The sequence below is a fragment of the Hemiscyllium ocellatum genome, chromosome 32, assembly GCF_020745735.1.
Source record: "Hemiscyllium ocellatum isolate sHemOce1 chromosome 32, sHemOce1.pat.X.cur, whole genome shotgun sequence".
In the NCBI taxonomy this organism is placed as follows: domain Eukaryota; kingdom Metazoa; phylum Chordata; class Chondrichthyes; order Orectolobiformes; family Hemiscylliidae; genus Hemiscyllium; species Hemiscyllium ocellatum.
The window spans coordinates 21,446,670-21,473,183 of record NC_083432.1 but is presented as its reverse complement, the minus strand read 5'-3'; the positions used below and the strand labels follow the sequence as shown (position 1 = coordinate 21,473,183).

At 43.9% G+C, this 26,514-nt stretch overlaps 1 protein-coding gene across 1 annotated transcript; it reads left to right on the top strand.

Annotated features, from left to right (window-relative positions):
- On the top strand, positions 1–22,348 carry phb (prohibitin). The gene is made up of 6 exons (XM_060848563.1): positions 1–230; positions 6,124–6,285; positions 6,462–6,604; positions 10,328–10,444; positions 14,337–14,432; positions 21,471–22,348. The coding sequence occupies exons 1-6, from the start codon at positions 143–145 to the stop codon at positions 21,684–21,686; spliced, it is 822 nt and encodes a 273-aa protein (XP_060704546.1). The 5' UTR covers positions 1–142; the 3' UTR covers positions 21,687–22,348.
- Positions 22,349–26,514: the final 4,166 nt, after the last annotated feature.

Below are 26,514 nucleotides of genomic sequence, written 5' to 3'. Positions count from 1 at the left end.
GGGGCACTGAGCATGCGTGGCTGCCCCGTGGAGGTGACCGTGCGGCCTGGCTGACGGCGGCTGTTTGATTCTGTTCTTCAGGCCCGGCGATTGGTGCAACCCCTCCGCAGCCCTCCACCCACCACCTTCCCCCACGTTGGAAATGGCCACGAAAGTGTTGGAAACCATTGGCAAGTTTGGCCTCGGCCTGGCCGTTGTTGGAGGAGTCGTCAACTCGGCGCTTTATAACGGTGAGCCCACTCCCACACACCCCCACTCCCCCTCTCCCTCCCACTCCCCCTCCCCCCCACTCCCCCCCACTCCCCCTCCCCCCCCTCCCCCCACTCCCCCTCCCCCCCCCCCTCCCCCCCACTCCCCCTCCCCCCCCTCCCCCCCACTCCCCCTCCCCCTCCCCCCCCCACTCCCCCTCCCCCTCCCCCCCCACTCCCCGCCCCCGCCCCCTCCCCCGCCCCCCCCCTCTCGCGCTCCCCCCCCCCCTCCCGCTCCCCCTCCCCCTCCCCCTCCCACTCCCACTCCCCCTCCCCCTCCCCCCCCCCCCCCCCCCACTCCCCCCCCCCCCCCACTCCCCCTCCCACTCCCCCCCACTCCCACTCCCCCCCCACTCCCACTCCCCCCCACTCCCACTCCCCCCACTCCCACTCCCACTCCCACTCCCCCCCACCCCCCTCCCCCCCCCTCCCCCTCCCCCCACTCCCCCTCCCCCCCCCACTCCCCCTCACTCCCCCCCCTCCCCCTCCCCCCCCACTCCCCCTCCCCCCCCACTCCCCCTCCCCCCCCCACTCCCCCTCCCCCCCCCCACTCCCCCCCCCCCCCCACTCCCCCTCCCCCCCCACTCCCCCTCCCCCCCCCCTCCCCCCTCCCCCCCCACTCCCACTCCCCCTCCCCCTCCCCCCCCACTCCCACTCCCCCTCCCCCTCCCCCCCACTCCCCCTCCCCCCCACTCCCCCTCCCCCCCACTCCCACTCCCACTCCCCCCCACTCCCACTCCACTCCCACTCCCACTCCCACTCCCACTCCCCCCCACTCCCCCTCCCCCTCCCCCTCCCCCCACTCCCCCTCCCCCCCCCCCACTCCCCCTCACTCCCCCTCCCCCTCCCCCCCCCACTCCCCCTCCCCCCCCACTCCCCCTCCCCCCCCCACTCCCCCTCCCCCCCCCACTCCCCCCTCCCCCCCACTCCCACTCCCCCCCACTCCCCCCACTCCCCCCACTCCCACTCCCCCCCCCACTCCCACTCCCACCCCCACTCCCACTCCCACTCCCACCCCCCCCCCCCCCCCCCCCCCCCCCCCCCCCCCCCCCCCCCCCCCCCCCCCCCCCCCCCCCCCCCCCCCCCCCCCCCCCCCCCCCCCCCCCCCCCCCCCCCCCCCCCCCCCCCCCCCCCCCCCCCCCCCCCCCCCCCCCTCCCCCCCCCCCCCCCCCCCCCCCCCCCCCCCCCCCCCCCCCCCCCCCCCCCCCCCCCCCCCCCCCCCCCCCCCCCCCCCCCCCCCCCCCCCCCCCCCCCCCCCCCCCCCCCCCCCTCCCCCCCCCCCCCCCCCCCCCCCCCCCCCCCCCCCCCCCCCCCCCCCCCCCCCCCCCCCCCCCCCCCCCCCCCCCCCCCCCCCCCCCCCCCCCCCCCCCCCCCCCCCCCCCCCCCCCCCCCCCCCCCCCCCCCCCCCCCTCCCCCCCCCCCCCCTCCCCTCCCCCCCCCCCCCCCCCCCCCCCCCCCCCCCCCCCCCCCCTCCCCTCCCCCCCCCCCCCCCCCCCCCCCCCCCCCCCCCCCCCCCCCCCCCTCCCCTCCCCCCCCCCTCCCCCCCCCCCCCCCCCCCTCCCTTGAATTGCTTTCAAGTGCACCTATGATCTGACCTACTTTTCTTATCAATTTTCTCAAAATGCAACCCAAAACTCAAATCTCTCATTCTTCATAGAGGGAGTCGGTTAGCTCATTTGGCCGTTCAGATGGCGAGTGATGTAAAAACCAAAAGTTCCAATGCTGTACCAGCTAAGGTCGCCATGAGGTTCCTACCTTCTCAACCTTACTCCTCACCTTAGGTGTGGTGACTGTCAAGTTAAACATGCCGCTAGTCCCTTGTCTCTATTGAATGAGCAGTCCCAAGAGTCTCTTGGACAATGGCTACTTGACCTATAACATTCACCATCCTTCTAAAAATTTAAAATGCAGCTGCACTTCTGACAGCAATGGAAAATGCTTTTTCAACCCATTTTCAGAAGTGAATAAACAGTGAATCATTGAAATACCCATATCCAAATATTAAGGTGAGATTGTCTATCTGAAGGTCTCCATGAACAATGTTGTATTTCAATCCTTTTCCATGAGAATGATAAATAAACTTTTATAATTGGGTTTACAAACCTGCTACCCCCTGTCAAGGACCTTAAAACTGTACTCTCCTGAAACCAGACTAATTTTTTTTTATCGAATAAATGTTCTTGTTTTTGAGTGGCTCCATTAAATATATGAACTTGCTCTACTTTCAGGAGAACAGCCCCAGCTTTTCTTAGTTTTCTATTAAACTGAAGTTCTACATTCCTGGCATCATGAATGTGGTTGTCAGCAATTATAATGTGAAACTATAGCAGGACGTATGCTGAGATGCAATTTGTTTTAATATATTTGTAGTACTGAATTAAGTAAAGGCACGCTTTAGTGCATTATTATATCAAGTAAGATCTGAAGGCAAGACCAAGGTTCAAATCCTGAATAGCCACCACCATAGCACCAAACTTCAGCAAGAATCTAACCTTCCAATGAGTAAAAAGGAAATTTAACAAATAATTTTAAATGTACACTTTTTAATACACTCGTACAGCTGCATGTGCACGCACACTCCCTTTTAAACATGGTTTCACTCTGTAAGATCCTTTGATTGCCGGTCAACTCCAGCTTACTTTGGAAAATACGAGAAGATTCTTGTGTTCATTGAACAACTATGTTTTTTCTTTCCCCTTTTAAGCATACAAGCTTCAGATAAACTCTTGCTGGACCATCTCTAGTGAATTGCATATGTGTGGATAAATTTATTTGTATTATTGTGGCTTAAATTCCCAGGAAAGGCTATAAAATACATGGCACCTACCTGCTTGAATTTCACTTCCAGTCTTTCAGGCAGATTTTGCAAGAATGACTGAAGCTGTGTCTCAGAATTGTCTTGCATTAATTTACTCTTTGGTCTTCTGTATTGTGTTCTCATTGCTAAAGTTGCTGCTTGGTAGTCCCCTTTTCCAGCCAATGCTGGAGGTTTTTGTTGCATAATCTGCTATTGATTCAGACGTTAAAGCAGAAAAGGTCAGTTCTTTCCTAATGTAAACTTAAAGTTTAGTTAATGACAAACTCTTAAACTGTAGCTAAACTAGCTGATTGTATAATTATTTTTAAAAGTACCAGTCCCGTTTATAGGGTTATTGGTGTGCATTGTCACCAGAATTTGTTTCCCTTCACCCTGCCATGAGGTCCTACTCAATGCAGTTGTAATGAGGTAACTGAGGCCAAGTGACTCCCTCATATGGTGCTTGTGGCATAGTGGTCTTGTTAGAGCGTTAGAGCCAGGCGATTGAGAAGTTCGAAGGTTCTGTTTGCTCTTCAGTATGACTATTATTTTAATCCTATCAAGTATTTTTTTAGAACACTCCCTTTAACCCCCCCTCCTGCAAGCAGCTCTAAGGTTTCTGCAAACAGTTTGCTGCTGTTGTTCTCCTAGTGTGGATATGTATTGAACCATAGGATCTGAAAGGAAGGGAAGCCCACTAGCTATGTTTTCTACCTGGTAGGCTGCATAATGGAGGCAAGAGCTGAAAATGTGTTGCTGGTTAAAGCACAGCAGGTCGGGCAGCATCCAAGGAACAGGAAATTCGACGTTTTGGGCCAGAGCCCTTCATCAGGAGCCCTCAGTTCAGTATGTGCTCCATTGGCTAATGCTCTGTGCTGGGAGAAAACATTAAACAGGCTGGCCTCCTTTAAAATTGGGCCCCATCCCACTAAAATCCTTTCTCGTACAGTAATGCCTTTACTGTAGTGTTATATGGCAAGTCACTCCTCACTGCCCTGATTATAGGGAAAGGAGTATATGCCTGTTACTTTCACAAGGTGAACCCCAATCTGATGAAGCAGTCACGTAGGTTGAATTAAATCTGCATGTCGTTTCCAGGCTTTTATAATGAATAACTGGCATGATGGTGAGCATTTTAATTTGCATTCATATTAACTGTACATAAATGCAGTGGTTACGAGAGCAGGTCAGAGGTTGAGTATTCTAACTCTTCAAAATCTTTCCACCATTTGTAAGGCCTGTGTTGGGAATATAATGGGATGCTATCCACTTGCTTGGATGAGTGCAACTGCCAAAAGCATTTGAGCTCAAGACCATCTAGACCAAGCAGCCCACTTGCTTAGCATCATAAGTATTTGTTCCCACCACCACTAACTTTATGGTGTATTTGTAAGGTATGTTACAGAAATTTTTAAAGGTTGCTTTGAGAGCACTTTTCCAAGCTTGCAACCCCTGCTACCTCGAAGGATTAGGGTGCAGTCTCATTTTACACATCACGTCCAATTTTCTTTGCATCTTGTCTTGGAATCGTAATGGCTGTTCCTTCAATGTTATCGGGTTTAAATTCTTGAATACATAAGTAGGTGTAGATACACCACACAGCAGTTCAAAGTTGTTCATTTTACTTAAAGGTACCGGGGCATGGTGTTGAGATAGTGTTCAAATAATGACTGAAATTGGTGAGAGGCAAAAATAGCCTTTATTCAGCAACCGCAAATAGCACAAGTTCAAGGTGGCAATAGAATCCCGAAATACAGTTTTTACAATAGACTACTTATACACGGTTCTTACGTATATTAAAATTCCATTACTCTGGTGTTACATAGTTTTATCTATAGAACACAAAGGTTTGAGGGGCTTCTTGCCTGGGCGACAGGAGGTGTGTCAAAACATGTGCTAAGAATTGGCTGCTACTCCTGATAGGATTAAGAGTCTGTCCGGTCTGCTTACATAATTTAAGAGGTGTTAGTCCTTTTTTCTTTTAAGTTATGATTTGAGGGTGCCAGTATTGGACTGGGGTGCACAAAGTTAAAAATCACACAACACCAGATTATAGTGCAACAGGTTTATTTGGAAGCTTTAGCTTTCTTCCAAGAAATTAAGTTCTTTTAAGTTAGTAAATGTTAGTTAAAAAATGCTAGGCCTAGATGCTGTAAATAAGTAGAAATTGTACCTGCACTTAATAAAAGAATAAAGGATGTTAAACTGATTACTGTGGCTGGGTTGTAAGATTTCTTTGTTATTTGCGGGTGTGAGTTTCTTTCTATAAAGCATTTTCACTTAAGTGCTGTTTTGACAGATTCTTAAAGGGATAACGGCCCAGTTAAAAGGTATTTAACAAGTATATACTAACTCGGGAAACTGTTTGGTATTCTGTGATCAGCATAAGTGTGTGTCTAATCAGAAACAAACCCTGAGACGGGGAGAGGGAGCAAGGCAGGCTCTGCGAGGAAAAGGGAAATTTCAGAAAACTCCGACCTCCTGAGGAGAGGCATTGAATCAATTATCCGAACGAAATACTGCCCGTCCATCTCATTCGGATCATTGAGGTTCCGCTGTAATGGGTTTTGAAAGGGTTGTTTTAAATTTGGTCTATCTTAGGATAGTAAAATACACTACAGAACTGCTGAAACCATGTTACAGTAAATAATGGGTTAGTAAAGGGTTATGAATGAGGAAACAGGAACCCAGTAATAACGAATATAACGAGTTAGTGAATGAGTTAATAAGGATGACCTATAAACACAATATCGCAGAGGTGGACATTAGATGCAGACATTAAGGAAATGCTCCTGGCCCCTGAATACAATGAGGCAAACATTGGTCTCTCATACAAGCAGTAGAAAAATGGGGGAATTAGTGGTAAGTGATGAGGTACAGAATTGTCTTTGGCTGATATTATAAATTTCCTTTCAAGGTAATTGCTGGTGGTCACTTGTTTTCCATTGGTTTGTGAATAAACCTGTCTTTTTAATAAGCATTTAATTGCCTAATGATTAACTGCTGCTATATGACTCCACAGATTAATCATCAATACATATAATGCTGGTATAGTAACACCCAATTTTATTTCGCTAGTTGATGCTGGACACAGAGCAGTGATATTTGATCGATTTCGTGGTGTTCAAGATGTTGTTAGTGGAGAAGGCACGCACTTTCTAATTCCATGGGTACAGAGACCAATTATCTTTGATTGCCGATCACGACCACGAAACGTTCCCGTCATCACAGGTAGCAAAGGTGAGTTCATAAAGAGAAGTGGTTTGGTGTCCGTGTAATAAAGGTAAACCTGCGACACTCCACGAATAAACTTGAAATGCGGTGTGCTAAGGAAAGTTTTCTACTTTTATGTATTTTAAGAAGTATCCACTGAAACTTTGCATAAAACTCAGACGCTGAACTTCATTGTTTTACAGATTTACAGAATGTAAACATCACACTGCGTATCCTATTCAGGCCAGTGACAGACCAACTACCGAGGATTTACACCAGCATCGGTGAAGATTACGATGAGAGAGTACTGCCATCCATCACAACAGAAATTCTGAAGTCTGTCGTTGTAAGTGTCACACAGTTATGTAGGAGCGGATTGTGGATGAATACTAGAACTAAAAATACTTTTACTCTTAGTACATTGACCAGCACTTGTCTGGAGTCATCTACATGTGCATATTTTCCAGTTACCAATCAAATGCATCTGGCCTACCTTGCAACCATTTTTCTGCTATTTACTTCACTATTTACTTGCAATTTAGTGAGGATAAATTTGGAAGAAGGTTTTGTCGAGAAGAATGTGGCCAATTGTTGATTTTTGTGTGTGTAACATTCTAATCCACTGCGATTTTTGTGAAGATTCGTAGCTCAGGTTGTGGTTCAGGTTGTAATTTTGCTCGCTGAGCTGGAAGATTTGTTTTCAGATGTTTCATCACCATGCTAGTAACATCATCAGCGAGCCTCCATTGAAACCCTGGTGTTCTGTCCGCTTGCTACTTGTGTTATGGACTTTTGTGGTATGTGATCTCACTTCTGATTCTTTTTCTGAGAGGTTAGTAAATGGGGTCCAAATCAAAGCATGAGTGACAGTTCCGGTTTGAATGCCAGGCCTCTAGGAATTCCTGTGCGTGTCTTTGTTCTAGCCTGTCCCAAGATAGATGTGTTGTCCGAGTCGAACTAGCATCCCCCGTTGCCTGTGAGTAAGGATACTAGTGATAGTTGGTCATGTCTTTTGGTGGCTAGCTGGTGATTATGTATCCTGGTGGCTAGATTCCTGCCTGTCTGTCCAATGTTGTGTTTGTTGCCGTCTTTACAGGGTATTTTGTATATGAAGTTCGTTCCGCTGGTTGGTTCAGGGTCCTGTAGATTCATCAAGAGCTGTTTCAGTGTGTTGGTAGGTTTGTGGGCTACCCTGATGCTAAGGGACCGGAGTAGTCTGGTCATCATCTCTGCGGTGCCTTTTAATATATGGTAATGTGGCTAGAGTCTCCAGGCAGGGTGTGCCTTCTTGTTTAGGTTTGTTGTACAATCGGCAGACTGTGCTTATCAGGTATGCATTGTTCTTGAAAATGTTGTATAGGTGTTTTCTTCGGCATATCGGAGTGTCTGGGTGTCGCAGTGTGTTGTGGCTCATTTAAGTAATGTCCTAATGCAGCTCTGTTTGAGTGTTGGGATGATTGTTCCTGTAGTTGAGTATCCGGTCTGCTGGGTCGCTTTTCTGTAGATGCTGTCTTGCAGCTCTCATTGGCTTTTGTTCTTTGTTCTCTTCCTTTTTAGTGGACCTTGTACCAGTTTTTTATGTGTTGGTGATTTTCTTCTAATTTGTTCCATTTCATGATGACGAAGGTGTGATCCACGTAACGCATCCATAGCTTGGGCTGGATCCTGGGGTGGGCTGTTCATTCGAGTCTCTGCATAACTGCTCCTGCCAAGAATCCTGATATTGGTGGTCCCATAGATGTCCTGTTGATTTATTTGTAGGTCTTGTCGTTGAAGGTGAAGTGGGTTGTGAGACACAGGTTTACTGGTTTGAGGATGCTGTCCTTGCTGATGGAGTTGGTGCTGTCTGGTGTTTATGTCCTTAGTTCATCTAGCGGTGAAGCTGGTTTTTTTTATGTGAATAGGGAAATCACATCAAAGGAGACCATGACTGCGTCATCCTAAACCTTTGTGTCTTTAATGTTCACAAATTCCTATGTGGATTGGATGGAGTGGTGTGAGTCTTCTACTAGGTATTTCAGTTTACAATGAAGTTCCTTTGCTAGTCTGTATGTTGATGTGCCGAGAAGTGCGACTATGGGTCTGAGATAGGTATAAGGTTCACCAATGAGAAAGAGAACAACAACAGACTCTCCTTCCTAGATGTCACGATAGAACAAAAAGTTAATGGAGAGCTGTAGGCCAGCGTCTACAGGAAAGCTACACACGCAGACCAGACACTCAACTACATGAACAATCATCCCAACATACTCAAACGAAACCACATTAGGGCGTTATTTAAACAAGCCGCAACATGCTGCAGCACCCAGGAACTACGAGAAGCAGAAGAAAAATACTTAGCCATTGTTCTTGAATATGTTGTCTATCTGATAATCACAGTCTGCTGATTCTTAAAGAACAAACCTAAACAAGATGACACAACACGCCCAGAGACTCCAGCCACATTACCATACCTTAAAGACACCTCTGAGATGACGACCAGACTATTCCAACTCCATAGTATCGTGGTAGCCCACAAACCTATGAACAAACTGAAACAGCTCTTAATGAATCTAAAGGACCCTACCAACACTCAGCAAAATGAATGTCATACACAAAATACCCTGCAAGTACTGTAACAAATATTACATCGAACAGACAGGCAGGCAACTAACCACCAAGATACATGATCACCAACTAGCCACCAAAAGACGTGACCAATTATCACTAGCATCCATACAGACAACGAGGGACACCAGTTCGACTGGGACAATACATCTATCCTGGGACAAGCTAAACAAAGACACACACGGGAATTCCTAGAGGCCTGGCATTCAGACCGGAACTCCATCAACAAACACATCAATTTGGACCCCATTTGACCAATCTCTGAGAAAAGGGACTGTAAATTATATCACTCACCACAACAGACCACGATACATAAAGAGGAAGCGGGACAGAATACCAGCGCTTCACCGGAGGGTCACTGATAATGTTACTGAATATGGTGATGATATGTTGGAGAGCAAATCTTCCAGCTCAGCAAGCAAACATACAGCCTGAGTTCTAATCCACTTTACAGGCAGGTTTATGCCCAAAATAGAATTGTCATTAAAAAAATTACTTGTATGTAATTCATTTGTGCTTTTATGACTTGGGTTCTGTTTCTTCAAGTAGATAAGGAGGGTTGTGAATTTTCTGTCTCATTGATTTGAATATTAACAAATCAGAATAAATCAGGCATGGATTCATAGCCAATAACTGAGCAAGTGTGGATTATTATTTTCTGTGGTAAGGCTGTCACCTCGAATGTTAACATTTAGCCTGGGTTTCCTTAATTTAAATTTTTAAAATTTAAGCTTTTAAAATAACAGGGGACAGAGATCCTCTCAATGCAGTAAATAGTTCATACAAAGGAATGTCACTGCCACCTGCAAGTTTTCCTTCCAAGCCACACTCCATGCTGACTTAGCTTTGTTCTGTCAGTGTTGCTGGGTCATAACCATGAAATTTCCTGATAGCATTGTGGGTGTACCTACACCGAATTGGCTGTAGTTAAAGGAAACAGCTCGACAGTACTTTCTCAACAGTAACGGGGGATAGGCAATAATTGCAGTCCGAGCAAGCAAATGCCATATTCACTGAATTAAAAGAAATCTGAGCCTGATGTTTTGCAGACAAGTTATATGATATTGCAGTGGAGTAGATATTTGTATACACAGCTGAAAATGTGTTGCTGGTTAAAGCACAGCAGGTTAGGCAGCATCCAAGGAACAGGAAATTCGACGTTTCGGGCCAGAGCCCTTCATCAGGAATCTGTATTTGTATACAGACAGCTTAAAGTGTCGGAGTAATCCTTCACCATCTAAACAAAGTTCGTGGCTGTGTCTTGAATGTGACGACGTCCATTCACTTTGAATTGTCATATTTCAAAATGGGATTATAATATAATTCTTCGCCACATTTCTGCCTGGATTTGACTTAAACTTACTTGCATCCAATGTCATCATTTCACACTGTTATAAACACTTGTGTTAATTTGAAGTGTAAATTATGCTGACTTGTTAATTAAGAATTGGATGTTTTCTAGGCTCGATTTGATGCTGGTGAACTCATCACACAGAGAGAGCTTGTGTCCAGACAGGTTAGCGAGGATCTGACTGAGAGAGCTTCCACTTTTGGACTCATCCTGGATGATGTGTCTCTGGTACTGACATTCAAATTTCTACCTTCTTTCTTTGCTGCCTTTGTTTGTAATAAACTGCTTTATTCTTGTAATTCAACATAAAAAAAGTATGTTTTCTTTAGGGGGAAGTTTTGTGTAACTCTTGACAGTATAAAACAACGATTCCCTTTTAAATGACCCCATAATTATTGTTAGATAAATACTGCAGTACATTATATGCAGCAAACACCAATCAACAGCCAATTAATTAAGTGATTGGATGATCAGGTTTTGTTGACATTAGCTGACTTGAAAAATGTTGGAAGAACTCCTTGTTTGATGCCAATAGACCTTTAACTTCTAACTGAACAGACAAACAGCAGCTTTCATTTAATGTCTGATCTGAAAGATGTTGGAATCCAAAGCTGCTGCAGTAAAGTGTCTACGATAGAAGTCTGCAGTGCTGAAAGGGGTCATTCATCCTATTACGGCTTGTTGCTATGTTAAAGCAGTCCCAAGCATGCCCAGCTCGCATTTCTGTCTTCATCTATTCATAATATTTATCCAGTTTTCCTTAAGATCATTAAAAATGTTTGTCTCTTCCCCCATAGCAAATCTCTAGTGGGATGTATTCCATACTCCCACAGACTTTACAAAAGACATTTTTGGTGGTCTCTTTCTTACTGTTACTTACTATTGTAAATTGTAATTTCATTGTTCCTGAATCCCGATCAGCGGAACAGATTGTCCTGCTCACTTCCAATCATATTTTCCTCATCTGGATTCTAGTGACCATAGAGTTGCAGACATGAACCACATAGAAACAGACCCTTCGGTCCAACTTGTCCATGCCAACCAGATATCCCAACCCAGACTGTGTCCCTCTAAACCTTTTCTATTCATATACCCATCCAGATGCTTTTTAAATGTTGTACTTGTATCAGCCTCCAACACTTCCTCTGGCAGCTTATTCCATACCCGTACCACTGTCTACGTGAAAATGTTGTCCCTTGGGTCTTTTTTTATATCTTTCCCCTCTTACCCTAAACCTATGCCCTCTAGTTCTGGATTTCCCCACACCAGGGAAGAGACTCTGTCTATTTATCCTATCCATGCCCCTCGTGATTTTCTAAACTGCTATAAGGTCACCCCACAGCCTCTGACGCTCCAGGGAAAACAGCCCAGCCTGTTGAACCTCTCCCAATAGCTCAAATCCTCCAACCCTGGCAACATCCTTGTAAATCGTTCTGAATCCTTTCAAGTTTCTCAACATCCTTCCGATAGGAAGGAGACCAGAATTGCATGCGATATTCCAACAGTGGCCTAACCAATGTCCTGTACAGCTGCAACATGACCTCCCAACTCCTCTACTCGATACTCTGACTAATAAAGGAAAGCATACCAAATGCCGCCTTCTATCCTATCTACCTGTGACTCCACTTTCAAGGGTATGAACCTGCACTCCTAGGTCTCTCTGTTCAGCAACACTCCCCAGAACCTTACCATTAAGTGTATAAGTCCTGCTAAGACTGTTGTCCCAAAATGCAGCATCTAATTTATCTAAATTGAACTCCATCTGCCACTTCTCAGCCCATTGGCCCATCTGGTCCAGATCCTGTTGTAATCTGAGGTAACCTTCTTCGCTGTCCGCTACGTCTCCAATTTTGGTGTCATCTGCAAACTTATTAACTATCGCTCTTATGCTCCTTTCCAAATCATTTATAAAAGTGATGAAAAGTAGAGGACCCAGCACCGATCATTGTGGCACTCCAGGATTACTGGTTACAGGCCTCCAGTCTGAAAAACAACTCTCCACCACCAACCTGTCTTTTACCTTTGAGCCAGTTCTGTATCCAAATGGCCAGTTCCCCCTGTATTCCATGAGATCTAACCTTGCTAACCAGTCTCCCATGGCGAACCTTGTCAAACGCCTTACTGAAGTCCATATAGATTACATCCATCACTCTGCCTCATCAATCCTCTTTGTTACTTCTTCAAAAAAGCTCAATCAAGTTTGTGAGACATGATTTCCTACATGCAAAGCCATGTTGACTATCCCTAGTCAGTCCTTGTCTTTCCAAATACATGTACATCCTGTCCCTTGGGATTCCCTCCAATAACTTGCCCACCACCAACGTGAGGCTCACTGGTCTATAGTTCCCTGACTTGTCCTTACTACCCTTCTTAAAGAGTGGCACCACTTTAGCCAACCTCCAGTTTTCAAGCACCTCACCTGTGGCTATCGATGATACAAATGTTTCAGCAAGGGTGCCGGCAATCACTTCCCTAGCTTCCACAGAGGTCTAGGGTACACCTGATCAGGTCCTGGGGATTTATCCACTTTTGTGTTTCGAGGCATCTGGCACCACCTCTTCTGTAATATGGACATTTTTCAAGATGTCACCATCTCTTTCCCTACATTCTGCATCTTCCATGTCCTTTTTCACAGTAAATACTGATGCAAATACTTGTTTAGTATCTTCCCCCATCTCCTGCGGCTTCTCACAAAGGCCACCTTGCTAATCTTTGAGGGGCCTTACTCACTCCCTAGTTGCTCTTTTATCTTTAATATATTAGTAAAAACCCTTTGGATTCTCCTTAACTCTATTTGCCAAAGCTACCTCATGTCCCATTTTTACCCTCCTGATTTTCCTCTTAAGTATACTCCTACTGCCTTTATATTCTTCTCAGGATTCACTTGATCTATCCTGTCTATACCTGACCTATGCTTCCTTCTTTTTCTTAACCATAACCTCAATTTCTTTAGTCATCCAGCATTTCCTATACCTACCAGCCTTTTCTTTCATCCTAACAGGAATATACTGTCTCTGGACTCTTGCTCCTCATTTCTGAAGGCTTCCCATTTTCCAGCCATACCTGTGAACATCTGCGCCTAATCAGCTTCTGAAAGTTCTTGCCTAATACCATCAAAATTGGCTTTTTACACTATTTTAAAACTGATAGAATTATGGCCGCCAGCCCCAAAGTGCTCCCTCACTGATACCTCAGTCACCTGCCCTGCCTTGCTTCCCAAAAGTAGGTCAAGTTTTTCACCTTCTCTAGTAGGTACATGCGCATACTGAATCAAAAAAAATTCTTGTATACACTTAACAAATTCCTCTCCATCTAAACCCTTAACATTGTGGTAGTCCCAGACTATGTTTAGAAAGTTAAAATCTCAATGAACAATAGTAGTCAAGTTTGAGGTTTTTGAACTGTATGGAAGAGGCTACTGAAAATTCAATGTACATGAGGTATGCATTCAACATTGCCCATTTTCTCATTGTTTTGCCTTACTCATGGACAGTAATTCTCCTAAAATTAGTGGGATATGAGTGTAAATAATACAACAGAATTGTGTCTGGAAGAACTGGTGAGAGTTACATCTGGAAATTTGAATTGCTGTGTATATTTTGATTTAACTGTCGTAGTGTTTGGCTTATTAAGGGAGAGATTTGTCAGGGGCATTCTTGGACAGCATGTACTAACAGTGCGTTTACTACCTTGAGAATCTGATTATCAATAAGTTAGAAAGTAATTTATCTACAGTGTTTTCCATGTTTCTCTCAAGCTTTTTAATTATAGATTCCATTGTCAAAGGGGATAAATCTGAAAGCAAGTTAGGTTCTGTCAGTGTCTTTATGCCACCCAAAACTCTTTGCTGCAGTGAATTTAACAAAACAAGCATCTAGTTACCATTTGAGACCGTGAACTTGCAAGATCTGCAAGAATTTATCGACTTCAGACTGCAGTATGGGAAATGCAGAAAACAAATCCTGCTTCCCTGTTCATTGATCAGTGACTTAAATTACAGCAGTCATGTATTTTAAACTGTAATGCCCCAGTCCTCGGGTGTGTATTATTTGAGTAGCCGGATGTATTTTTGATTATTCACTTAGTATCACTCATCTTGAAATGTATCTTTTTGTTTCAGACACATTTGACCTTTGGCAAAGAGTTCACGGAAGCTGTAGAGCTTAAGCAAGTTGCACAACAGGAAGCTGAGCGAGCCAGATTTGTTGTTGAAAAGGTGAGTGTAATTGCAGTAGGTTATATACTTAAGTGGTTGGCAAAAAAATGACAATTTGTGACCTGATTTTTCTTTAAAATCTAGCATTTATGTTGTTTAGTGTTTAAGTAGGGTGCAGAGAATTACCAATGTTTCTGAATTGTTACAGTGCAGAAGGTTGGTCGTTTGGACTATCGTGTCTGCACCGGTGTTCTGAGCATTTTAACTTTGTGCCGATCTTCTGTCTTTTTCTGACATGTTGTTTCTAAGTAAATAACCATTCTCTGTCCTCATGAATGCTTTGATTGAACCTGCTCCCACCATCATACTTCCAGACAGTGCATCCTGGACTGTCAGCAATTTTTTCTCACCTCACATTTGCAAAATATTTAAAACTGTCCCTCTAGTTCTTGATCCTTTAATGTGGTGGAATAGGTTCTCCCTATTTACTCTCTCCGGGCTCCTCACAATGATGTAACCTATCAAATCTCCTAGCTTTCTGTCCAAAGAAAATAGTCTGAGCTTTCTTCATGAAATCCCTGGAACTCATAAACATCTTCTCCCCATTGCATGCACATTCTTCCTATAATGTGGTGCCTAGAACTGAATACAGAGCTGGAGTCTAATCCGTATCTGAGACAAATTCTTCATGCCTCCCTGCTCTTGTATTCTATTTTCTTGTTAATGAAAACTAGAACATTGTATGCGTTATTTGTATTGCTACACCTTTAATGGCTTCTGTATATCTATACTTGAATATCTGTTTCTGCATATACTTTGGAATAGTGTCTTTTGTTTTTACAGTCTCTCCATGTTCTTTATTACAAGTGGTAGCACCTCACACTTCTCAATTTCATCTGCAAACTGTCTACCCATTTCATCATTTGTCAAGAGCCTTTCTAAGTTGTAGACTACCTTCCTATGGCTTTCCTTATTAATCTGTGGCACTGTATTGAATAATTGTTCTGCAGGTTCCACCCCTTGGTCAAAAACGATTGTAGTGTTTGCCATTCTCTCGTGCTCTGGTGCCACAGTCATGTCCTCCAGTTTGTTGGTGGATTTATTCTACAATTAATTGATTGTGTGGACAATCACCTGACTTTATTGCCTTGCATAGAAATGAGGTGAGCACCTTTAACAGGTGGTTAAGGAATGAAACTTTGCACAAAAGCTCAAGTAGCTGTCCAGTCCCTTCAGGATGAAGTGGTTGAATGTTTTCTAAACAGCCACCTGTGCAAGTGCCAGGAACATTGCTTTGAGACGTTGAGTCTCTTCCAAAAGGCATGAGTGAAAAATCTGACTTGAATATGCCATAGTTCGTTGTGGACCCTTGGAAATGTCACCTATTAAGTCGCCTTTTATGGAAGCAACACCAGTGAGATTGAAGGATCAATGAAGGAAATCCTGGCAATGCACAGGAGCAGAGAGCAGTTAGGAATTGTTTAAGACTCCTCAGAGAGGAGAACGAGACAGGCACATTCCAGACTACAGCCCTGTGATTGTTGATGATACAGGTGCCTGTAGTTGAGGAAATACCATGCAATGAAGTAATGAATGCACAAGTTAGAATGAAAAATACCACAGACGGATTTGTGAATGAAGATGATTTTTGACACCATGAAATTATAATAGGCAGTTTATAGAGCTTTGAAGCTAAACTGGAGTAGAGTGTTTGGTGCTGGAAAAACACGGCGGGTCCAGCAGCATCCAAGGAGCAGGAGAATCGACGTTTCAGGATTAAGCCCTTCAGGATGCTGCCTGACCTGCTGTGCTTTTCAAGCACTATACTCTCAACTCTGAGTGCTAGCATCTGCAGTCCTCACTTTCTCCAAGCTAATCAGGAGGTCAGACACAACACTGAGGTTGACCTTTTCTAGTTTGTGACAAGCAAAGTGAATTGAAGACTGCTTTAAAATGGTTTTGTGGGAACTGAACAGAAATGGTTTTCATATTGTCATTGCAAAATGGAAGCAAGTAATTAATCGAGCTTTTGTCCATGAATAAACCCATATTAGGTTTAAAGGATCTGGCCCTGGTATGAATGCTACACAATAACCTAGATACTATTCCACAGTGTGGCACACCTTTTATAGCAAATGGTTGTTCAACAGTATGTACTCTCACTGACACTGGATGGTTAGAATTCTTGTGAGCTCAGACCGGTTTCAGGTAGTCAGTTCATCAGCAGACCTCCCAATGAATCTTTGGAACAACTAACCAAACTCTGGTGCTTGTTGTAGCCATGGTTTGTTTGGGAGGTCTGTCTTTATACCTTTTCATTATATGACAGTGTGCCATATAATAGCTGTTAATGCTTGCCCATTTAATTGCTTTTTAATGTCGTCCCTTCTCTGTTCAAAGATGTTGCTGATATATTTTTCAAGCTGTTGATTTGAAAAAGGCAGAGGCAGTTGTCTGGAGTGTTTTCCCTAATACTGTTTTCAATTTCCAGTGCTACAGTGCAGAAGGTATTTTATAATCTCAAACAATAGGGCCACCATTCTCTCTCTGCTCTCGCACTATTAAAAAAATTTGTTTGCAGACTTTAGAAAATATATCTTGACCAAATGTCCCATCCTCTCTGAAAACAGCAAATGCTGGAGATCACAGCGGGTCAGACAGCGTCCGTGGAAAGTGAGCAAGCGAAAATTTTGAATCAAGGTGACTCCTCATCAGAGCTCTGATGCTGAGTTCATCCATACTCAGCGTTAGCTTGCTCTGTCTCCATGGATGCTGTCTAATCTGCTGTGATCTCCAGCTTTGATTGTTTTCAGTACAGATTTCAGCATTTGCAGTAATTTTCACCTTCCCATCTTACCTCCTTGTTCTTATACCCACAATGCAGTTCTTCAGTCAGGGTGTTTCTCCATCAATTCCGCCTCCTGAGGCAAACTTACCACAGGGCGTTCTTCCATGGCCTGTTCATTGTCATTATCTAAAACAAAAGAACAATTGTGTAATTCAAAGTGGTTAATATATTGCAGGAGAGGAGAAGGCAGCGGCATAACAGTAATGCCACAAGGCTAATAGCTCAGAGCGGGCATAAGCCCTTCTTCCTGAAGAAGGGATTATGCCCAAAACGTCGAATCTCCTGCTCCTTGGATGCTGCCTGACCTGCTGCGCTTTTCCAGCAACACATTTTTAGCTCTGATCTCCAGCATCTGCAGACCTCACTTTCTCCCCTAATAAGTCAGAGCCTCATGCAGTGGAAGTACTCTAGATTTCATTGAATTGCAGTAGCAATTTAAGTGTTCACCTAATTTTTGTCCAATGCAGTACAGTCACCTGATTATCCGCACAATCAATCAATTGTAGAACAAATCCACCAGCAAACTAGAGGGGCTATTGTGGTGCCAGTGGACTGGTGTATTGAAACCTTCATAGGTTTTTATTTAGAACAGTGTGAGAAAGATAAGTCCAGAACTTACAAATCAGTCAGTTTAACGTTGGGGAAATTTGTAGAAACAATTATTCACTACAGTGCCACGCAGATGTATGAGAAAAGTCTTAGGGCCAGTAGCAATGTGGTTAGCATTATAACAACTTCAATTCCATTCACTTCCCACATGCAACATCCACCTGCAGTATTTTGGATTTGGAATTGTTTTGAAAATTAGGTTTCTTTTACACATGTTCAAATGTCATTGTGCACTGAAATTCTTTACAACCCAAAAGTACAATGGTAATTCAGAATTTTAAATATTTTCCCATTGTTTTCTCAACTGTATTCCACTTGGAGTGGGAGGGCAAAGATCCAGTGGACGTGGTCCACGTAGGTACCAGCGCAATAGATAAAACTAAGGCAGAGGTTAGCTAAGGGAGTTTGAACAGCTCGAAGCTAAATTAGAAAGAACCAACAAGATAGTAATCTCTGGTTTACTCCCTGAGCCATGAGCTAATTGGCACAGGGTCAATAAAATTAGGAAGGTAAATTGGGTGGCTCAAAGATTGGTGTGGGAGAAATGGTTTGAATTCTTGGGATACTGGTGCCAGTATTGGGGAAGAAGGGACCTGTTCCGATGAGACGGTCTTCATCTGAACCATGCTGGGCCTACAGTCCAAGTGAATCGTATAATTAAGACTGTAGACGGGTGGAGGGGGCTCAGTTGTAGGAAAATTAGAAAACTCGAATTAAAGGAGGAGGTAAGAGTGCAGAACTCAGGAGAGGTTATTAAAATTTCTAACACAGACACAAATAGAACAGAGTGTATGGAACGGGATAACAATCAAACTTCAAGCATGCTAGACAAACAAATGACAATGAGAAGAGAGACAGGTTAATACAGGACTGAAGGTGTTATATCTGAATGAATGCAGAATAAGGAATAAGGTAAATGAGCTTGTGGCGCAGATTGAAATTGGCAGGTATGACACGGTGGGCATCACAGAGACGCAGCTGCAAGGGGATCAGATCTTGGTGCTGATATACATCCTACTGAAAAGATAGAGGGAGCGTATTAGTAAATGAAATTAAGTCACTTGTAAGAAATGAAGTAGGGTCAGATGGTGTAGAATCTATGTGCAAAGAATTCAGGAACCGCAAAAAACACTCATAGTTGAAGTCAGTTACAGAGGACCCTCAGTTATCGGAATGAGATGAGTGAGCAGTATTTCATTCAGATAATTGATTATTCGGTTAATTGAATCAATGCCTTTCCTCTGGGGCTCGGAGTTCCTGAAATTTCCTTTTTCCTCAATCTGCCTGCCTTGCTCCCCATCTCTGTCTCAGGCCTTATTCCTGAGCAGACACTTGCGTGTAAGGGACCTGCAGCATCGTGGACACCCCCCCCACCCCCCCTCCCAAATTTCAGATCAATGGGATTGACACAGCGAGCCCTTGCTTAGTTCGCTGCCCATTCAGAATACTGGGCTGCAGCACACCACACACGAGCCCCCGCACGAGAGTGGACATTGGGCAGCTGGGCAATGACGCTGGTGAGATAGTAGTGGGAAACAAGGAAATGACTGAGGAGCTGAATAATGTCTTTGAAGACATGAGTAATATCCCAAAAATTCTAGAGAGTGAAGGGGTAGAGCTCAGTATGGTGGCCATCTCCAAGGAGAAGGTGCAAGAACAATTGAATGGTCTGAAAGTAGTTAAATTATCTGGACCAGATAGACTACACCTCAGAGTTCTAAGGGAGATAGCTGAAGGGATAATGGAGGCGTTAGTGGTGATCTTTCAGGAATCACGAGAGACAGGGAGCGTGCTAGAAGACTGCAAAATCACTGCTTGATATCCCCGTTTAAGAAGGGAGTAAGACAGTACGGAAAATTACAAAGCGATTAGACTAACCTCGGTCATGGGTAAGATCCTCGAACCCACTGTGAAGGATGAGATTTCTGAATACTTGAAAGTGTATAGTAAAAAAGGGCAAAGTCAGCATGGTTTCATCAAGGGGAGTTCATGCCTGACAAATCTGCTGGAATTCTTTGAGGAAGTAATGAGCAGGTTAGGCCAAGGAGGGCCAATGGATGTTATCAACCTGGACTTCAAGAACGCTTTTGACAAGGTGCCACACGGGAGGCTGCTGTGTAAGATAAGCCATGGTGTTAGAGGCAATGTGCTAGCATGGATAGAAGCTTGGCTGTCTGGCAGAAAGTAAAGAGTGGGAATAAAAGGGTCCTTCTCAGGATGGCAACCGTGACAAGTGGTGCTCTGCAAGGTTCCATGTTGGGACCACAACTTTTCACTTTGTTCCTTAATGTAGATGTAGGAACTGAGGGTATTCGAGCTAAGTTTGTAGACGATACAAAGATAGGTAAAGCGGCAGGTAGCATTGTCGAGGTGGGGAGCCTGCAGAAGGATTTGGACAGGTTAGGAGAGTGGGCAGATGGAGTATAACATGGGAAAGTGTGAGGTCCTGCACTTTGGTAGGAAGAATAGAGGTATGGACTATTTTCTAAATGGGCAGAAAATTCAGAAATTTGAAGTGCAAAGACTTAGGATTCTCTGAAGGTAAACTTGCAGGTTGAGTCAATAGTTAGGAAGCCAAATGCAATGAGCACATTTATTTTAAATATAAAAGCAAGGATGTACTTCTGAGGCAATATAAGGCTCTATCTGATCAGACCACATTTGGAGTATTGTGTGCAGTTTTGGGCCCCATAGCTCAGGAAGAATGTTACTGGCCCTGGAGCAGCTTCAGAGGAGGTTCATGAGAAGGGTTCCAGGAATGAAAAGCTTAACATATGAGGAACGTTTGAGGACTCTAGGGTTTATAATTGCTGGAGTTTAGAAGGATGAGGGGCAGTCTAATTGAAACGAACACAATATTGATTGGCCTGGACAGAGTAGATGTTGGGAAGATGTTTCCATTGATAGGAGAGACTAGGACCTGAGGGCACAGCCTTAGAGTAAAGAGAAGACCCTTTAGAATGGAAATATGGAGAAACTTTCTTCAGCCAGAGAGTTGTGAATTTATGGAATTCATTACCCCAGAAGGCTGTGAAGGCCAGGTCATTGAGTATATTTAAGACTGATCAATAGGTTCTTGAGTATTAAGGGATCAAGGGTTACAGGGAGAAAGCAGGAGAATGCGGTTGAGAAACTTATCAGCCATGATTGAATGATGGCGCAGACTCTATGGGCTGAATGGCCTAATTTCTATGCCTCTTTCTTATGGTCTTCGTTGAAAACAGTAAGTTGTGTTGCAGACTGGTTCTGTGTGGGCTCTGCTGGCTTAATGAGAAGCAGGGAAGTGAGTTCATTCTGCTTGTACTCTCTCAGTATTTACAGTTCAGAATGATTACAGGCATGCCTACTAAAACTAGAATATTCATACATTTCATTTTAAATATACTTTATTTACCAAAAATGACAGCGCAATGTGTTATTTTATAAAAACATCTGTAGCAATGTCTTAAGTAATATCCTGAAAATTGCTGTTGCCCAGCTATTGCAACCTTTTTTCCAGTCTGTTTGAAATTTTAAAGGCAACATTTTCATAGTGAGACTGGCACTTAACAATTAACGATTCACTGTTTAACATTCCAAATATGCCTGCTCATACTGTAAAATCTATTTAATTAACACAACACTTGCATCTGGTTTGCTAGGCTGAGCAACAGAAAAAGGCAGCCGTGATTTCTGCCGAAGGAGACTCCAAAGCCGCAGAGCTGATAGCTAACTCTCTCTCAAAAGTTGGCGATGGCTTGATTGAACTAAGGCGGCTTGAAGCAGCAGAAGACATTGCCTTCCAACTTTCAAGATCCCGTAATGTAACCTATTTACCGTCTGGGCAGTCAACACTACTCCAGCTACCCCCACATTAACAGAGAACTTTGTCATATTGTATTGTGTGTCCAAGATGGCTAACTTTTTTTCTATATACTTAATGTCCATTCTCTCAATATAACCTTTCATACAAAATTTGCATTGACAGATGAGGATTAGAAAGAATGATGTTAAGAAATATCAATCAATAATTGGTTCTACATTTGATTTTCTTTCTATTGTCTTTACTGAGTGCTGCACTTGGCTTTTGGCCAGTTGTGGCTGATGTCGTTTATACTGTCGTCTGTAATAATCCTCCTGGATAACAATAGAATTTGCTAGCTAATAAGAGGCCACAAACAGCAGGAGAAGACAAAATTCATTTTTAGTTAAATTACTGAAAACTTCTGCATTTCATCAGAATGTGGAGCAGATTGTTACTCAAATTCTGCAATTTACAGTGTGCAGTAAAAAAGACATGCATTTTGCGACAAAAGCATAATGTAGTGCTGGAAATTTGAGATTAAAATCAGTGGAAGTATGACTACTGTCGTGACTGCTGTTTCAATACAAAACTGAAGAATGCTTCAGAGCCTTATTATGTTTCTGTATCCATTCTGTACTTTGCATAGTCAGTGTGTAAAGGTATATTTAATGATTTGTAATGGATACACAAATTTAATTTCTTTTTAAATCAAAATAAATGCACTGATGCCACTGATTTTTTTTTGTGTGTTGTAGTCATTCATTTTGAACTGCAATTGATGTGTTTTGTTACATATGCTGACTTGCCTAGATGGCATGATGCTGTTGTACAACATGGAATGACACTGGTGAAATACGTTTAGTTCTATATTCATTACTCCCAATGTTTCTTTTATGTTGGGTGGGTCGGTGTTCATTCTTCATTTCCCAACATGAAGGAACCAGAAAACATCCACAAGGTACTCTTGTGTAGGCCCTAGCAGTTGGTTTGAGATAGGTCTTTAATGAAACTGAAAGGCTCATCTGTGCTCGCAGTTCACTGACCAAGGGGCTGGGTACTTTGGGGCTCGCAAACTTTTGACCAACAGAGCTGTTTCTCCCACCTAACAGTTTTGAACACTTATATAAAATTTATTTCTGCAAGAAGGCTTCTCGAACTGTTGTTTATCTCTGAACAACGTTAAAAATTACACAACACCAGGTTAGAGTCCCAACAGGTTTATTTGGAAGCACTAGCTTTCATGGTGCTGCCTCTTCATCAGGTGGTTGTGGAACAGGACTATAAGAATCAGAATTTATCGCAAAACGGTTACAGTATCATGGAGCTATAATGGTATATTAAACAAACTTAGATTGAGTCTTTCATCTTTTAGAATGGGATATCCCAGTTTTGGTTCTTCAATATGTAAATCCCAGAACTCATTTTGTTACATTTTCAAGATAGCTTCAGCTCCATGACACCGTAACCCTTTTGCTAGAAATTGTGTCTTTTAGACCTGTTCCACAACCGCCTGATGAAGAGGCAGTGCCTCTAAAGCCAGTGCTTCCAAATAAACCTGTCAGATTATAACCTGGTGGTATGATTTTTAATTTTGTCCACCCCAATCCAACATTGCCACCTCCAAATCTTTATCTCTGGAGTCACTCTTATTAATCTTTTCTGCATGTTGTTTATTGCCTTCACATTCTTCCTAAAATTGGGGACAATTCTCCAGTTAAGGTAGAACCATTACTTTTCAAATAAGCAGTTAGTAAGGTATATGGAATCCTATGCTATATAAATAGGCAAGATACTGTGCCTATTTATATAGCATAAGATTCAGTGTACTTTACTAGCTGCTTATAAGTCTAATTGTTTCATGAAAACATACTCTGGTGTAAAGGCAATGAATATTTCATGTAATGTGATGCTGTTGACATCGAGTAGTGAAAAATATTTTGCCTCCCCAGTACTCTAATTTAGGGGACTGACAAAATGAAGATATGTTTATGTAGAGTTAAGAACTAAAAAAAAAGCAATATTGCAATGTTGGAAATATTCAAACTGTCATTTTAAAGGTATTTTGCATTTAAATGGTAAAAGTTTGCAGAAAACTAAAGCAGAGTGGAATTGGACGTCATTGTCAGAATCGTAAAAGTGTACTGCATGGAAACACACTTCAGTCCAACTCATCCATAACAACCCGATTTGAACCTAGTCCCATTTGCTAGCACTTGGCGCATATCCTAAACCCTATTCATGTACCCATCTAGATGCCTTTTAACAGTTGTGATTGTACCAGTCTCCACCACTACCTGTGGCAGCTCTTTCCATACACATACCACAAAAAAAATCTGCCCTTTCGGTCTCTTTTAAATCTGCCATCTCACGTTAAACCTGTGCCCTCTAGTTTTGGATTCCCCCCACCCTGTGGAGCAGACCTTGTCAATTTACCCTATCCATGCCCCTCATGATTTCATAAGCTTCCATAAGGTAACCCCTCAGCCTCTGGTTCTCCAGGGAAAATGGCCCCAGCCAATTCAGCCTCTCCCTATAGTTCAACTCTAGCAACATTCTTGTAAATCTTTTCTGAATCATTTTAAGATTCACAAAATCCTTTCTATTGCAGGGAAACCAGAATTGCACGCAGTATTCCAAAAGTAGCCTAGAGCCATAACATGAATACTCAACTGCTATACTCCGTGCTCTGCCCAATAAAGGACAGTATGCCAAACACTGCCCTCACTATCCTATTTACCTGCAACTCTACTTTCAAGGGACTATAAACCTGCACCCCAAGGTCTCTTTTTTTCAGCAACACACCAAGACCTTACATGAAGTGTAGAGTCCTGTCCTGACTTGTCTTTCTAAGCTGCAGCACATCACATTTATTTAAACTGAATTCCATCTGCCACTCTTCGGCCTATTGGTCCATCTGATCAAGTTCCCATTGTACTCTGTGGTAAACACCTTTGCTGTCCAGTACACCTCCAATTTTGGTGTCATCTGCAAGCTTACTAACCATTCCTCCTATATTCACATTCAAATCTTTTATATAAATGACAAAAAGCAGTGGACCCAGCAGCAATCCTTATGGCACACCGTTAGTCTCAGGCCTCCAGTCTGAACAACAACTCTCCATCACCACCCTCTGTCTTCTATCTTTGAACATAAATCACAACAACCTAACATACAGGTTCAGGTGATGAAGAAGGCAAATGGAATGTTGACCTTTATTTCAAAGATAGTGGAGTATGAAAAGAGGGCCGTCTTACTAAAACCATACAAGGCACTAGCCAGACCACAGCTGGAATACAGTGAACAGTTTTGTGCCCCTTTAACTAAGGAAAGATATTACTGACATTGGAGGTGGCCCAGAGAATGTCCTGATGGTTAATCATAGGAATTGGGGAGCTATCTGAGGTCAGGTGGAATAGGTTGGATTTGTACCTCATTGGAGTCTAAAAGGAGAGCTGAAAATGTGTTGCTAGAAAAGCGCAGCAGGTCAGGCAGCATCCAAGGAACAGGAAATTTGATGTTTCGGGCATAAGCCCTTCTGCCTGAAACGTCAAATTTCCTGTTCCTTGGATGCTGCCTGACCTGCTGCGCTTTTCCAGCAACACATTTTCAGCTCTGATCTCCAGCATCTGCAAACCTCACTTTCTCCTCCAGTCTAAAAGGAGAGGCAACCTTACCAACCTTTAAAAACTTTGGGACTCAACAGGGTAAATGTGGAGGTGTACCCTCTTGTGGGAAAGGGTTTGGGGTGGCAAGGTGGCACAGTGGTTAGCATTGCTGCCTCACAGCGCCAGGGACCTGGGTTCAATTCCCGCCTCAGGCGACTGACTGTGTGGAGTTTGCACGTTCTCCCCGTGTCTGCGTGGGTTTCCTCCGGGTGCTCCGGTTTCCTCCCACAGTCCAAAGATGTGTGGGTCAGGTGAATTGGCCATGCTAAATTGCCCGTAGTGTTAGGTAAGGGGTATATGTAGGGGTATGGGTGGGTGGCACTTCGGTGGATCGGTGTGGAATTGTTGGGCCGAAGGGCCTGTTTCCACACTGTAAGTAATCTAATCTAATCTAATCTAAGAGGGCACACCTCAATAAAAGATTGCATGTTTAAGGTGAGGAATTTCTTGAGAGTGGGGAATCTAGAGTTGTTTACTACAATATTATGGAGGCGAGGAAATTAATAAGTGTGTTCAAGGCTGACACAGATAGATTTTCATTCATTAAGGGAATAAAGGGTAATGAGAAAAAGATAAAGTAGAGTGTTTCAGATCCAACCTGTCCATCTTCCTTCCCACCTATCATCCCCACCCTCAACTCCAACCTATCACCATCACCCTCCACCTGCATCTCCCTATTGCTTTCCCAGCTACCTACCCCCACCCCATGCATCCCTTCCCCCAACCCGCCTTCCCCCCCTTCCATTTATCTGTCAGCCCACTTCCCACCCTCTACGTTCCTAATGACGGGCTTCTGCCCAAAAAGTTGATTCACCTGCTGTTTGGACACTGCCTAATGTGCTGTGCTTTTCCAACACCACACTTTTTGACTGATCTCCAGCATCTGTAGTCCTCACTTTCTCCTGATTATCAGATCAGTCATGATCTCTGCTACTCAATAGGATTTGATGGGCTGAATGACCTACTTCTGCTCCTAAAGTTTATGGTCTCAATGTAGATCTGTTCACTGCAGATTTGCAAAATCGAAGAGCAATTTTGCTCATTCGCACCCATTGAGTTCCAATGTCTAAAGTTAGAAATATGCAAAGACATAGAAGTCGGTTCTTCCAAAGAAGAGTCTTTGGACAATGTTAATGTTTCCTTTCTCCCCATAGATGCTGCCAGACCTGTGGAGTTTCTCCAATATTTTGTTTTTTACGAACAATACACTGAATGTTTTGTTTCAAAACATACTTA